The sequence below is a fragment of the Pteropus medius genome, unplaced genomic scaffold (genome assembly GCF_902729225.1).
Source record: "Pteropus medius unplaced genomic scaffold, Ma_sr-lr_union100, whole genome shotgun sequence".
Lineage (NCBI taxonomy): Eukaryota > Metazoa > Chordata > Mammalia > Chiroptera > Pteropodidae > Pteropus > Pteropus medius.
Window position 1 is genome coordinate 12,872,590 of NW_024349802.1, and position 16,006 is coordinate 12,888,595.

A 16,006-nucleotide genomic window follows, 5' to 3' on the forward strand; every position below is an offset into this window, starting at 1 on the left:
ATTCAAGTTCAGAATCAGCTTCAACTGCTTTCAAGAGCACTGTGCAAAATGGCAGTTCTTTCTCTCCCAGACTTCTTTGACTATCAGCCTATGCAAAGATTCTCTTAAGCACTTCTCAAAAGAAGAACTACAAGGCTTCAAATGACTGTGAACTGTGATTATGACCATTTTTAGGAATCTCCTTAATTATAATAAGTAATTTCCCTTCTGACAAATACATTCCAGTAGGCTTTATTCTAACTACTGTATAAAGGAAAGAAAACCCTCCTGGCACACAAAAAGATGCTTAAGATTCTTAATCATCAGGGAAATGCAAATCAAAACCACAGTGAGATACCACATTACACCCACTAGAATGGCTATAATAAAAAAGACAATAACAAATGTTGGCAAGGATGTGGAGAAATTGGAACCCTCCTCTGTAGCTGGTGAGAATGTGAAATGGGCACTACTTTACAATGCAGTTTGGCAGGTCCTTGAAGAGTTAAGCATGGAGTTACCATATAACCCAGCAATTCCATTCTTAGACATATACCGAAGAGAAATAAAAATATATTTCTAAAGACTTGTACACAGATATTCCTAGCAACATTTATTTTTAATAGCCAAAAGTGGAAGTAACAACTGACGAATGGATAAGTGAAATGTGGCATATCTAGACAATGGAATATTATTTAGTCATAGAAAAGAATGAAGTATTGGCATCACAACAGAAATGAATCTTGAAAACATATTAAAAGAAATAAGCTAGATGCGAAAGACTGTATATAGTATGATTCCAGTTATATAGAATGTCGAGAATAGGCAAACCCATAGAGCAGAAAGTAGATTAGTAGTTTCTAAGGCCTGGAATACGGAATACGGGGAGAAATAGGGGCTGACTACTAATGTGTATGAGGTTTTTTGTGGGGGTAATGAAAATGTTATAGAGTTAGATAATGGTGATCGATTCATAACTTTGTTAATAAACTAATTAATGGCTTATAAGCTTTAAATGGGTGAACTCTATGATGTATGAATTATATCTCAATAAAGCTGTTATTTTAAAAAATCTTCCCTTAGATTCCAAAAAAATTTTTTCCCTTAGATTTCAATAGGAATTTGACCCGTATATTATAATTTGTTATTAAGTTTGAGAAATGTCTATGGCATGAGTTAATTGAGTTTCATTTGGAAAAATAATTTTAATCTGGCTTATACTTTCACTCAGAAAGCTCGATACAACAAAATTTGCAAAGTAAATACTTGGTTCATAGTAGAAAAAACAAAGGATCGAGTTATTGGGTTCCTTACAGCTTTTAAGGAATAAGAACAATGATTTGTATAGCAGTTGGTCTCCAGGGAGAAAAAGATGGTTTTCTTCCTTTTCCGGTACTTTACTTACTATCCCAGAGGCCAAATGTGTTTATAATAATTACCACTAAGCACTAAATGTGCATATGAGAACAAGAGCTGTTTCCTTTTTAGAAGAGAAGTTTTGGGAAATTATTCCTTTTTAGTTTGATTTGGGGAATTGTCAGTGATTTTTTTTCCCCCCAAAGGATTTTTATCTTCATTGGATCTAAATTTACCCATATACAATAAGTATTGGAGAAAGATTCCATTTGGATTAGATCCAAGATGAGTTCAAGTTCTGCTCAGTTTATTTCTTTCCCTGGGATGATGACAAATCACTTATAAATACTCACCTTCCTACTTTCTACCATTCTCTTCTCCATTCTGAACGTTAGTTTGCAGAATATTTCCTCCTGGTGTCTAAAGGAGATCAAAGATGAACCCATTCCTAAAGGTTGCCACACAAATCTTTATCTTTGGGTAAAGAGAGTGTGGGGATGAATTTTGGTGGGTTTCCAGCATTGTCGCTAGAGTGGAAATTGGTTCAGTGCTGTGGAAAAGATTGCTGCTGTTGATAATTTATTGTCCCAGTGACATTAATGGGTTTTGGAGCAGATGAAAAACTCAGTCACCACCTACTGATTACCACATAGAAGATGACTCTACTGCCTTAGTTCTTCTTCTTCTTGTAGTGTCTCTGTTCCTGACTACTTTAATTTTCCTCAAGGTCACTTTTCCTTTTTTCTAGTCACCTAAGCAGGATTTTACTTCTTTCTTTAACTCGGGTCACATTTAAAGCAGTTAGGTGGTGTAGATTCTGGTGTCAGCCTCCCACATATTATTCCTGCAACTTTGGTTAAGATAGCTAACTGGCTTTGTGAAATCTCAGTTTATTCATCCATAATACAGGGCTAATGATAGTATCAGCCTAGAAGACTTGCTAGGATAAAACAAGATAATCTATGTCAACCACTTACCCAACATTTATTGAGCACTTGATTTATGTTTTTTGAAGGCAACCAGTAAGCAATTAGTCCAACTCCTGATAATAACAAAATGATGTAAAGGATGCCTAGTTATTCTGGTAGGTGCTCATCACTTTATGCTGCCGTTTCTTTAGCTATAAATTGAGGATAACCTTGCAGAATTACTGTAAGAATTAAATGAGATAATATACACAAAGCACTTAGAACTATTCCTGGCATATGGTAAGTTTTCAGTGAATACCAGCTAATTTTGTTTTGTCATTCCTATACCTTTAGTGGGAAACTTTAAAGGATACACCATGGAACTGAATCATACTGGGTTGGTCAAGCCTTGTCCCAAGGTTGATTTGTGTGGCCAGTAACTTGACTCTCCTTCTCTTCCTCTTGCAGCTGCACAGTTGGACAGCGTTGGCTTCAGCATAATCAGGAAATGCATCCACGCTGTGGAAACCAGAGGTAAAGTAGTTCAACAGATGGCATCATTCTTAGTGAAGGTCACACATCTGGAGAGGAGGCAGACCTGCTACCTGCTGTTTTCCGATTTTAAGTGACTCATTAACTCTCCAAATGCCATTGCTGGTGTGTTTCCACGAGTCATTTTGCTCCGAAGTTGGAGCTCTCAACCCATTTGGTGACATCAGCCTCTTTCACTGATCTGAAGAAAGTTTTATTTAAATGCAAACACATCAAATATATGGGATTATAAGGAAATCAGTTACTGAAGTTCAGTTATTAAAATATTAAGAAATATAGTTGTAATGTAATAATATGTGTTTCTTTGTTAACACTTTAAATAACAAGTTATAGTGGGGGATTGATAACTAGCATAGTTTGGAAATAGTGATATTCTAAAGTGTCTGTAACAGTTTTAATACCTTATGAAAATATCTGTGACTTCTGACCAATTTGCAGGTACTGCTAATACTACTATGATTTGTTGCTTATATCATAATGGAAGGAAATGATTAATTTTCAATTATAGGTTAGAAAAAATAAAGGTATAATTGTTTTCCTGTCTAAGTTCATAGACACCCTGAATTCTCTGGTGGACCTCTTAGTGTCTGTTGCCCCAGGTTAAGGACCCTGCTCTGGGAGGTTGTCTCTGGGGCCTATCCTGATAGGAAGAACCGGCCAAGCTCCTAGTTCCTGCAGTGGCACTGAAGTCAGGCTCTGCCTGTCACACATTGACCTTTCTCCTGGGTTCATAGGAACAGGACTTTGAGGAAAGGGAAGTTGGTTCATCTCAATGGTCTTTCCCTCCTCCTCCAGGTTTGCCACAAAGGCAATTTCTCAGCTCTGACAATTTGAAACTTTGAGTGCACTCGTCTGTTATACCCCTGAGAAACACTGATAACTGTCTGTCCACTGGATTTGATTTGAACCATTGTCAAAAATGTGAATCTTGTTTATTATATAGCCTCTCAACCCACCAGGCCTTTTGATTTGTTTGGAAGAAGTTCTGTCTTTTAAAGCAAGATCCACAACTCTTACTAGTTGAGAAATATAAGCATCTTTATAAAGTCTAAAAAGCATCAAGTAGAGAAGGAAAAAAACCTAACCTTATAAGCCTCTATTCCTATGTTTTCAGTCAAAAAATATTCTTTCCAAGGTAGTTATTTAATGTGTGCTAACCCTTTGTAAATGTCTGCTTATTCTGCTGTACCTTCCTTCACTAAGGAGTTAAGACAGCTTACAAAGATATGTAAAATATAATCAGAACATAAAGTCGAAGTAAACGAAGTTTCTGAAATTGATCTTGAGGAAATAAGGGCATGGACCAGGTCGAGTCATAAGGTTGTTTACCTGAAGGTGGTGTTAAAGTGAAAAAATTAGAAATTGGCCAAACGTCTCAGAAATTAGTTAAATCAGCAGTGCTACATTCATGCAGTTAAAACTCAGAATCACTAAAAATGTAATGGAAATACATTTATTGACATTAAAGATTTTTATTATATATAGTAAGTGAAAAATGGAAGTAACCCATCCTGGGGGTGGCAGAGAGAGGGGAGACGTGTACGGGCACAGGTATCATTGTATTGTCAGTAGGTCTCCCTGCTGTTTTTATTGTCTTCCTTTGATTTATCTATTTTCCATAACTGCCGTTTCTAAAATTTTTAAAGTAGGCATAACAAAGGTAATTTTTCAACAGGCGTTTTGAAATGCTTTTCATTTTAAAAGAAAAGAATGAGAGATATAAGATATACAGGGTTAACAAGAGTAGAGGCGTAAAAATGGAGCCATAAGTGAGTTCAAAACAAAACTCCCCTCCCCTCCACTGTGAAGTTCACATACTTGGCTGAAGGGGCCACCTGATTGTTGTTCAGTTTTCAGCAGCCAGAACTAGGAGAGAAACATAATCATTTAAAACCCTTCTTAGAGTCTGTATGGTAAATGCAAACCAATAGCTCTGGACACAACTTTTTCTGGTGTAAAGGCGGAAATATACATGATAAGTAGTGGTGAAGAACAGAGTCTCCAGCTGGTTTGGTCTCTTAACTTCTGCCTCCAAAAATGCTGTTTTAACTTCTAGGAAAGTTTTCATTTAGCACAAAGAGGAAATAAGGGCAGTGTGAGTTAAATGCCATTTTAACATAAATACATGAAGGAAGTGGCTATTTCTCTACTGCAGTGCATGTATGTACATACATATTTGTGGTGACCAGAGGTGAACAGACCTCCCATACTTTATGGGGTTCATTAATCATTGTCAAATGGGAGCTGGGATTGTGTCAAGTTCCAGGAAAGCACAAGGACAAAAGAATGAGATATACTTCAGAAAGGACAAGCTCTAGAAACCACCATGTTGCTGAATAATGGTTCTGCTACTGAGTAACTTGGGGCCTATCGCTTAGTTTTTGACCAGGGTCTCCTAGCTCATGAACCATACAAGATGATGTGCATGCTTTTATAGATCTATTTTAGCTATAAAACTCCATCATTCCAAACCACTTCCTTTTTATTCATTAGTTCCATTTTTATATAGTGTAGAAGACACTGCAGATTCAGCCTTTTCCCAAATTTCTTCCAGGAAATTTTATTTTGACCCTAAAGTAGTAGCTCTGATGGAGGTAACTTCTGTTTTATTTATTCTATCATGTATCATATGCTGATCTTGGTGCTGGGGATATAATGGTGAGGAAGATAGAATCACTGTACTTAGAGTTTACATTGTATTTGTAGAGAGAAAGACAGGAAACCGAATAAGAAAATTTTAGGTATTATTAACTGCTGTAAAGAAAACAAACTAGCCAATAGTGTAGGTCATGGGATGCATTATACTGAAGAGACTGCATGTAAGGTGAGACCTGAACATGAAAAGATCTGGGAGAGGTATGTTCCAGGTGGAAGAAATCTTGTGCAGAGGCTGGGATTGGGGGGCCTGAGCGTGATATGGAGGAGACACAGGAAGGCCAGTGTGGCAGCGCAGAGTGAGGGCGGTTGATGATATGGTCAGAGGTAGGCTGGTGCTCAACTGTGTAGGGCCTTGTCGGCACGGTAAATTTTGATTGTGATCTAAATGCAATAGGAAACCACTGGAAGGTATTAAGAAAAGAGATGGTTTGAACAGATTTACTCTTTGAAAAGTTCACTTTGGCTATCGGTTAGAGAATGGGCATCAGGAGAATAAGATAGGAAGCAGGAGATCAGTTAGTTGAGAGGTATCAGATACGATGAGCCTAGGACTAACAGGAGAAAAGTCATTTCTTGTCATTTGGTCTAAATATCCCTTTTTGTAAATCATACAGTGGTGATCTAATTCTTGCACTTAAATGAACAAAGTACTGAGGTCATTAGTTTTTGGTTCTTTGTTTGGGTATTTGAAGGTAAACCCCTTCTGGTCCAGTTGTACATTTCCTTGGGTTGAATGAAGGTGGTCCTTCTTTTTCTTTGTAATGAATATTTACCTTACAAATAAATAGATTTTCTGATTTCTCAGTCTTGGCTAACATTCTCCAAAATTAAAAATGTCCTTACACTCATTATTTTTATTCTATATGTAGAAATAGATTGTGAGGTATTTTTTCTTTTCTGTAGTATGAATTTTTTGTCATGTCATTTTTGGCTTTTTAAATTAGCAAACTGGTTAAATATGACCTATTTAAAAGTATATATTTTGCATCTTTCAAAACTCTTCAGATGCTGCCTTTGACAAGAGAAGAGCAAGATTTCTTTCCCCTCTAATGACTGAACTAACACGAGGGCTGCAGTGTGCAGCACATCCGTGAAATCCTAGACAGCTGTACCAAATCCCACTGCTTCGCTAAGACCAGAGCTGAGTGACAGGGGACTTTAATTAGAGCAGCTTTTAGAACGACCAAGAAAATGAAAATAGTGCCTTTGGCTGGGATGGCTTGACTTGTGTTTTGACATGCCTCTAATTAAATCATCACTGTTTCTCTTCTCAGGGATCAATGAGCAAGGGCTCTACCGAATCGTGGGGGTCAATTCCAGAGTGCAGAAGTTGCTGAGTGTCCTGATGGGTGAGTGCAGCAGAGACTCTGCCAGGCAGGCCTCAGGGGGGTGGGGAGGGCACAAGGTGTCATGTGACTCTCAGACAAAATGTATATAAGCAGATAATTCTTTTGATTCTCTTTGTTTCTGTCACCAAGTCCATCAATATGGACAGCCCCTTGGGAAGGAATCAGGGTATTCCAAGAGGTAACTCCCAGAAATAAGCTGCCTCACTCACCCGTTGTCATGGCTGCGGGAATTACTGGAAGAGGTACGAAGTGAGACTGGACAAAACAAAAAATGGCAGGTCCAAATCACCACACCCTCTGTGTCGGCCACTGCCAGTCCCAGTGATGTTGGTCGCTCATGTGACCACCACACCCTACTCTGTCTTTATTAGCTCATGACTCCCTCTGTCTTCTTAGTGAGGCACATCCGATGCCTGCAGAACCTCAGATCTTGTGTTCCCTATTATGGAGAAGGTGTCATGTGACTCAGACAAAATGTATATAAGCAGATAATTCTTTTGATTCTCTTTGTTCCTGTCATTTGAGCAGCAGAACATCTTTGCAGTTGGCTGATATAAATATAAAACTACTATCTCTGAATGTGCAACGTTCGACTCAAAAACCCATGAGCCAATAAGCCAAATTTGCCTAGGCTGCAGATTTCCTGTATTTTCAGATATGAATGCAGCCAGTCTCAATGAGTCACATGGATCTAAATGGCAAACAGATCAGATTTCACCGATCAGTGGCTATTATTCATCCACATGGAAGCCTGGCCACGTACTTGTAGAGAAGGACTATTATTACTCAGGGTCCCTGGTCAGTTTTCTGTGCAGGGACATTTCTCTTGTTAGTATTTGTCATTTATTTCGCTATCCCACTTTCTGATAATAGTTTTCATATGAAAGAAATCTCCTTTCTCATGTTGATGAGAATAACTCTCTACCTCTTTTTGAGAGCACTCCTTGCCTCTTGTAGGCAAAATTCTATTGTATTGCTAGTCATGATGAAATATTTAGTTTGAAACTATGATTATTTATAAGGTACATTTGCACTGAGTATCTGTTCTTTGATTCAGGGTTGATTCAGATTCAGATGTAGTTCTTTGAAAAATTAAACTTTTTATTTTGAGATAATTATAGATGCACATGCAGTTATAAGAAATAATAGAGAGAAATCCTGTGTACCTTTACTAGCTTTCCTCCAATAGTAACATCTTGCTAGACTTTAGAAACTGTATCGCAACCAGGTATTGATACAATCAAGATGCAGAACAGTTCCATCACTGCAAGAATCCCCTGTATGCCGTTTTATGGCTACATCCATCTTCCTCGCCCCTCACCTCATCCCCATGCTTAACCCCTGGCAACCACTAATCTGTTCTCCATTTCTGTAACTGTGTAATTTCAAGGTTATTATATAAATGGAATCATACAATTTTTGGATTGGCTTTTTTTTCAGTTAGCATAATTCTCTTGAGATTTATTCAAGTAGTTTTATGTGTCAATAGTTTGTTCTTTTATTGCTGAGTAGTATCACATTGTACAGATGCACCACAGTTTAGCCATTCACCTGATGAAGGACATCTGGGTAGGTTCCAGTTTGGGGAAATGACAAATAAAGCTGTTATAAACATTTGTGCACAAGTTTTTATCTGAACATTGATTTATTTCTGTGGGATAAATGTCCAAGAGGGCGATTGCTGGGCTGTATGTTGATATGGTTACTTTTTTGAAAATTCTAATGTAGGTAACAGTTAAGAGTCCAACAGGTATCAATCCTCAGTGTTTTATTTCCAGTCGGAGCTGCAAATATTTGTGGAGCATATGCTCTCTGAAACAGATTGTTAGGTGCTAGAAATGAAACTTTAGGAAGAGTTATTCCTTGTCTGCAGAGTGTTCAGTAGTGGGGATATATACATGCATATGAAAGGTGTAATGTAAAATATACTAGTATATAATATAAGTTGAATCTAGAAGATTGAGTAGTGAAGGAGAGAATAGAAGAATAATTCTGATTCAGGAAGTATTATGAACAACAGCATGGGGAGAGAAATTGGGATCTGTGGTGGCAATAGCAGAGAGTATTGATATTATTATTATTATTATTTATTTTAGTATTTGAAAATACTTGAAACTGGGACAGGAGAGTTAAAGCCGAAAAGCTGAGATGGCCCCCTTTTTTTGAGGAATTTGAATGCCATGCTATGTAGTAGAGTTGTGTGTTAAGACTTTTGCACACAAAAGTGTCAAGAAGACAATTTAAAATAGTTTAAAATAAAAATAAAGGCATTTAATTGTTTATGTAACTGCTAAGTTCAAGGTGGCAGAAGACCCTGGTCGCTCCAGTAACATCTTTACATTCGTTTGAGGCTTTCCCACTCCTTTCTCTGGTTCCTCATGATCCGTGACCTTTGCTTGCCTTTGCATTGACTGTATTCTTTGTGGGAATGTCCCAGATAGTCCAGCCTCAGTGGTCCTTGGAGCTTGTATCACTGAGAGGAGAGTACCTTTCTTGACATTTTTGGCAGAAAGTCTCAGGGTGGACTTTGATTGTATAGGGCCATTCACATGGTTTATTTCATAATCTCAGACTAGACACATGACCTACAGCAGATGGATCCAGACAGCCTGGATCCTGTGCCTGTCTCTGGTGATCCTGTGCCACCTCTGTGAGTGTGGTGGAGAGGTAGGGTTGGGGGCGGGGGTTAGTCTGTAGAACTCTGTGGACTAAGTAGGATTATTAAAAGAATGATGGAGGAATGTTTTCTTGAAATAATGGCCACTGGGTAATAACAAAAGTATGTCCAACACAGGTGTAACTAAATCAGGTGCTAGTTTGAGGAAGACAACGCTGGCAGCAATGTGGAGCATGTATTTGATCATGGAAATACATGGAGGAAGAAGACGGTTGCAACAGATTAGGCAGATGACCCTATCGAGGGTTGAACCAAATAGCTGCTCTGAGGTCAGGAAAAAAGAACAGGCTCAAAATGATTGGAGAGAGAATCAACAGGACTTTGTAACCAGTTGGATATGGGGGAGTAGAGGGGTCAGAGAGATTTCAAAGATGACAGATTTTTATGTAAGATGACACTAGTGAAAAGAAATATGACATTTTAGAAGGGTTTGCTAATCTAAAAGAAAAGCACCTTAGCTCAGTTGTGCTAAGCAACGTGGTATGAAAAGATCTCGTTTTTATTGCTTCTCTTAGTGGCCCTCAAATAAGATATTTGTCCTGTTTTCTTCAGTTTTCCTAGGGTTAGACAAAATGATGATGAACATCTGAGAAATGTCATGAAAAACTGATAACTAGCAGCCGAAAGTCACGAGGCTAGCTGCCTTTGCCATGGGGACATTACAGATAGACTAGAATCCAAACTGAAATTCAACCAGAGCTGAAAAATGCCCACAGTGAAAGATCTAATCAAAAGTAGAGAATGGTATCTGTGATTCTCACTACCAATTAAGTTCAACAGTGTAGATCTTGGAATTGAAGAATCACCCATTAGTCCAGGGACTCCAGACCTGAAGGCAGAGAGCCCTGCCTCACTTCTGTTTTGTGAACATGCTCTCATCTTCATCAGTTCTTGATACTGGTACTAGACTGAGTTAGCCAAGAGTATAAAATTAACATGACTCCTATACCCCTAAACCTCTCCCTGCCATGACTGGGCTGATAGTCAACCATTCATTCACTATTTTTTTTTCCTATACTCATTGGATGCCCTCTTATGTGCCAGACACTGTGGGATTATTTGTCAGAATCTCTCAAAAGTGGAATAGTGTGTTTTTATTATGGGTTAGAATTAAGTAAAACCAGATACTTTTTTTTTTTTACAATTCAATGAGTTTTTTCTGATTATACAATAATATATTAGTTTCAGTTGTACAGCAGAGTGATTAGAGATCTATATAACTCACCAGGTGATCACCCCACTAAATCTAGTATCGCCTCTTCGCCTTATATATTTATTATAACATTGTTAACTATTTTCCATATGCTACACTTTATGTCTCCATGTCTATTTTGTAACTATCCATTTGTATTTCTTAATCCCTTTGCCCTTTTTCACTATTTCCCCAAACCCTTTCTCATCTAGTAGCCCTCAAAATATTCGCTGTATCTATTTGTTGCCATTTTTGTTATTTATTTTGTTCTTTAGATTCCACATGTACGTGAAATCATGCGATATTTGTCTTTATCTGACTTATTCATTGCAATACCCTCTAGGTCCATCAAGGCAATATCTTTTTCTATCCCTTTCCTTTTAGTCTGTGTATGTCTTTTAATCTGAAGTGAGTCTCCTGTAGGCAGCATATGTAGGAGTCTTGTTTTCTTACCTATTCAGCCACCCTACCTTTTGGTTGGAGCATTTACTTCTTTTCCATTTGAGGTACTTAATAGAAATGTAGTTATTACCATTCTTTATTCATGTTTTTGATACATATTTTTTTCTTCTTAAAAGAGTCCCTCCAATATTTCCTATAATACTGGCTTGGTGTTGATAAATTCCTTTAGCTTATTTTTGTCTGGGAATCTCTTTATCTGTCCTTCGACTCTAAATGATACCTTTGCTGGATAAAGTTGTAAATCCTGGATTTTCATCACGTTAAATATTTTGTGCCTAGCCCCTTTGTCCTGTGTAGTTTCTTTTGAGAAATCAGCTGCCAATCTTATGGGTGTTCCCTTGTAGGAAACTAACTGCTTTTCTCTTGCTGCTGTTAAGATTCTCTCTTTTTATTTATCCTTTGGCATTTTAATTATGATGTGTCTTGATGTGGGCCTCTTTAGGTTCATCTTTTTGAGACTCTCTGAGCTTCCTGGGGTTGTATGTCTATTTCCTTCACCAGACGAGGAAAGTTTTCACCATTATTTCTTCAAATAGCTCTTCAACTTCTTGTTCTCCTTCAGGTACCCCTGTGATGCCGATGTTTTTACATTCAATTTTGTCCTTAAAATTATCATTATAGTCTTGGCTTTTTTTTCTTGCCATTTTGATTGGATGTCCTTGGCTTCCCCATCCTCTGTACCAGTGATTGGATCCTCTTCTTTATCCACTATGTTGATTCCCTCTAATATACAGAGTCTGCACACTGGGAGAGGGAAGGGCTCAACAGAGGAACAATGGATACCACCAGTACTTCTACCAGGGAGAAAGCCTCGCCTCCCGTCCTTGCTCTGACAACTCAGTGTCCCCCTGTAAGTTCCTGGTGACCCCTGAGCAGCCAACTCGGTGCTGGTGCTCAGAGCGAGCAAGCCCATCACCATCAAAGTCTGATCACAGTCATGGCCCCTTTAAGAGACATCTGCAGCTGCCATACCCTCTGCCCTACTCAGGTGCTCGTGACTGGACAGCCTCCTGTCTTCTCCCCCTCCTGCCTTCTACCGTTGCAGGTTGATTTCTTATTTCTCTCTCTAGTTGTAGTGCTTCTGTTCTTCGAGATCCCAGGCAACTCTGCTTGCCGTTTGCTCCGTGTTTGTCTCAACTTTGATGTGGTTGCAAGAGAGATGAACAAAGCCTCTATCATCTACGCCATTTTTAGGTGCCTCAACCGGAGAATTCTTTTGATCACTTTGAGTTTACCATGTGTATGCCTAATATATTGGGGGACTTTAGGTGGGAAGAGGAGGATAAGAGCCAGTGCTTTGAGAACATCTTCTTTTTATTGATTAGGATTCCTTAAGAAAGCTTGCCAGAATTTCTCATAGTAAATGTGGTAGAGCCTTGTGCTGGTGTCATATCAAGAGCTACACTTGACACCTTCTTCTTAGCAATAGGTATTATTAGTCTTTGAAAAGTGAAAAAGGACTCAGGAAGACATGCAGATTCCTAGAAATAGAGTGTCTTCCATGTTTGTTCTGTTCGGTGTTTTTCTCCCTCTGAATGTTAAGTGAAGATAAACTTTTCCAAGTTTTAGCTCAACATTTTAAAAATATAAATCAGCTATATGCTTGTTCAGTACATTTGTCTCTCTTCCTGTATATATTTTAAATAACTTGTTTTTTCTGATTAGAAATTATAAGTGGTCATAGCAAATTTGGAGAAATACGAAAATTAGAAAAAAGAAAATAAATCTAGTAGACCAGAGATAACCTTAATTGACCACTTTATCATATCACTCTCACCTTTTAAATATAATATTCTATAATATAATAAAAAGTTTATAAAATTGGAATTACACTGTGCATGTATACTGCTTTTTAATAGACTTTTTTCATGTCTATTTTCTGATGTTTTTCAAGTTCTTCAGGAATGCGATTTCTTTTGGCCATGTATTTGGTAGATATACTATAACTTTAATCAGTCTTCTATGCTCAGATATGTAGACTGACTGCAATTCTAGAAAATACTCAGGTGAACATCCCATAGGGATAGGATAGTGCAGGTTAAGAGCATGCATTTTTTGGAGTTAGACAAGTTGCAGTTCTACCGCTTATCTGATTGACTCTATGCAAGTTATTTAAACCTGTCTAGTCTTCTATCTCATATGTCCCTGCCACTATAACAATGTGAGGATTAAATAAAAAGAAGCATGTGGGTTACTGAGTCCAGAGCCTCCATGTGGTAGTCAATAAATGTGAGCTGTTGTTATTTTTAATGTTTATATTATTTCCGTGAGCTTCATTTTAAGATGTTGAATTGCTGGGCCAAGGTATGCACATATTTTCAAGGCCCTTAATTGATATTCCTAAATTTGCTATCAGCAAAGTCTCAGGAGAGTGCCCTATACTTCACATCCTTGCCATCTCTATTACTTTTTTGCATACAAATTATAAATATATTTTAAAATGTATCGCATTTTTATTTAACTTTGCATTTCTGTAAACCTGAGTGAGTTTGGATGTTTTTCCTGTTTTTCTTGCTGATTTATGTTTCTCCTTTCATGAATTACCTATTTGTGTTCTTAGCCTGTTTTTCGATTGGTGTAGTAATCTTTGGATTGTAAAACCTTTTTAGATATGGAGGCTTTGTTACCAGTATTTTTTTCCAGATTATCATTTATCTTGAACTTAATTTATGGTACTTTTGTTTTTGTTTTTTCTTATGAATATTTAAAATTTTTATGAAGTCTAATCTTTTATGAAATCAGTCTTTTTCCTATATGGATTATGCCTTAAAAGACCTTCCCCATTCCAGGATTATAAAACCGTTTTGTTTTCCTTAAAATCCAAATGTAACTTATTCATGCAAAATGGGAACTAACTCTTCTTTTCCTCAAATAGTTATCCAATTGACCAATAACTGTATAATGAGAAAATTTCCACCTTTCCATTACTTTTAAATATCACCAGATAAGTCACTCTTTTGTACATATTGGGGTCTGATGAAGGAGTTTTTACATATGTTTTTTTGGAGGAAAAAACATTTTTTTTCATTATTATGCAATTCTCAATTTAAAAAATACATTATCATCATTCTTCACTATTTTCATGTTTGTTTTTCTCCTGATTTTTTGCATTTTAGTAAAAATTCTCAAACTTGTGACCCATATCCATATCATTCATTTAAATTTCTTTTGGGTTGATTTTTTGTTGTTGTTTATAATGCAGATTTTAATTTTGTAATTGAATTTTTGATGTCTTCACTAACTTACTTAGCTGTTTCCTACCTTTTAGCTATCATCTTTATTATTTCAGTCTATTTCTCTTTTTATTTGGTGTCTTATTTCACAGCATCCATAATTTTCTGAATTTTATTTAGCATACAGAACAGGTACTTCCTGAAAATTTTGTAGAGGCTTTTAGCTCCATATTTTATGCTAACAAGTATTTTATCAGCTTTTAAAAATCTTCTGTTTAATCAAATCTGAACACAGAGAAGTTTATAAATCTTTGCAATTAAATTCACTGTGGATAGATCATCCTTATTCTGCTGCAGTTTTCCTGAAATCTGTTGGAATCCTCCTCTCATATGAAATTGGAGGACCATTATACATGATTCCATCCACCTTTCTGACATTTTCTTAAATCTTTCATTTAGTGTAGACCTATACCCCTGAATTGATTTCTCCTGATTCTGTTATTTGGTTATGATTCTGGGAGAAGTGGAGTTTTTTCTTGTTTAATATGAGGTGCTGAGGTTCTTCCTTTGTCACCCTCACGTTTCCTCTAAGACTTTCCCTTATCGGAATTTATTTCCCTTAATATAAAGGGATGCCTCTCCACCTCTGTCCCCAGTCTAATTTCACTGTCCGTATTGTAATCTTAGGATGATTCTGTCCACTCCAGAAAGCAGCTTCCCCCCAGTGTGTGTGCTGGGGTGGAGGCCATGCATGTGACATCCCTTCCTGGCATGGTTTTGGCTGTACTGTAGGGTGGGTGAAGGGCTGTGACCTATATCATTGTTCCCCCAACTGGGTTTTCCTCATTCCTTCGTCTGAGCTTTGCCTAGTTGGTATTCCTTTGGTGACAGGCAGAATGTTGCAGTGAACCCATTTTTCTGTGCTGTTGAAACTTTGTGTTCCTTTTTTTGCATGTCTTTATTAGAATTTTACCTTGATGGTAAAGGAATGCAAATTCGGTGTTATTTTTCTCATCTTATTCCATAACTTTTTCCTTTTTTTAAACTAATGTTTAAAGCCAGGTCGGTGCTACAGAGAACACATGGAAGGTATTAAATTGCAATGTTTTAAAGCACTAAATTATAGTAACATGCCTCACCCACTGATCTCTGATCTAGCCATGAACTATTCTTCCTTACAAATCTTGGACCTTGAATGTCTGTATTCTTTTTTTCTGTGCCCTTCATTCCAACACCCTTTCACAGAATAGCATAAGTAAAAGCAAGTGAGGACTTCCTTCAGAAGAAATCCTAAAGTAATAGACATTCTTCATGACAACTCTCAAGACTTGAAGGCTTATTTAGTAAAGGGTAGAAACAGCCTCAGACTTTGAAGACCATCGCCTTGTAGAAGCAGCAGAGCTATGCAAAAAGTGAATTTCTGGTTTTATTCATCTGTAAAGGGGAGCAGACAAATGATGATGACTTCGAAATAGTAGATTGTTAGGTTGGGGATTGATCCTTCCGGAAGCTAGTAAGATCATGTCTAACCACAATTCTGAGTTCCTAGAGGATGGAGACCTCAGATAGAAACTCACCTTCCTCTCTGCTCTTTCCACCATCACTTTTGCTTATTGGGAGGTTTCAGGTAGGTTCTCCTAAGACAGGGACTTGAGACAGTAAGAGGTTTTAGATGTCAGAACAGAAGTGGCTAGAGATAC

The 16,006-nt window shown here is 37.4% G+C and overlaps 1 protein-coding gene across 4 annotated transcripts in view; it reads left to right on the plus strand.

Annotated features, from left to right (window-relative positions):
- Positions 1 to 16,006, plus strand: part of ARHGAP26 (Rho GTPase activating protein 26) — a 381,779-nt gene that overhangs the window by 217,496 nt on the left and 148,277 nt on the right. For all 4 annotated transcript variants that reach the window (XM_039836423.1, XM_039836425.1, XM_039836426.1 and 1 more), the window contains exons 13-14: positions 2,712 to 2,777; positions 6,728 to 6,802. In XM_039836423.1, the coding sequence (XP_039692357.1) occupies positions 2,712 to 2,777; positions 6,728 to 6,802 (141 nt within the window). The remainder of the gene's footprint in view (positions 1 to 2,711; positions 2,778 to 6,727; positions 6,803 to 16,006) is intronic.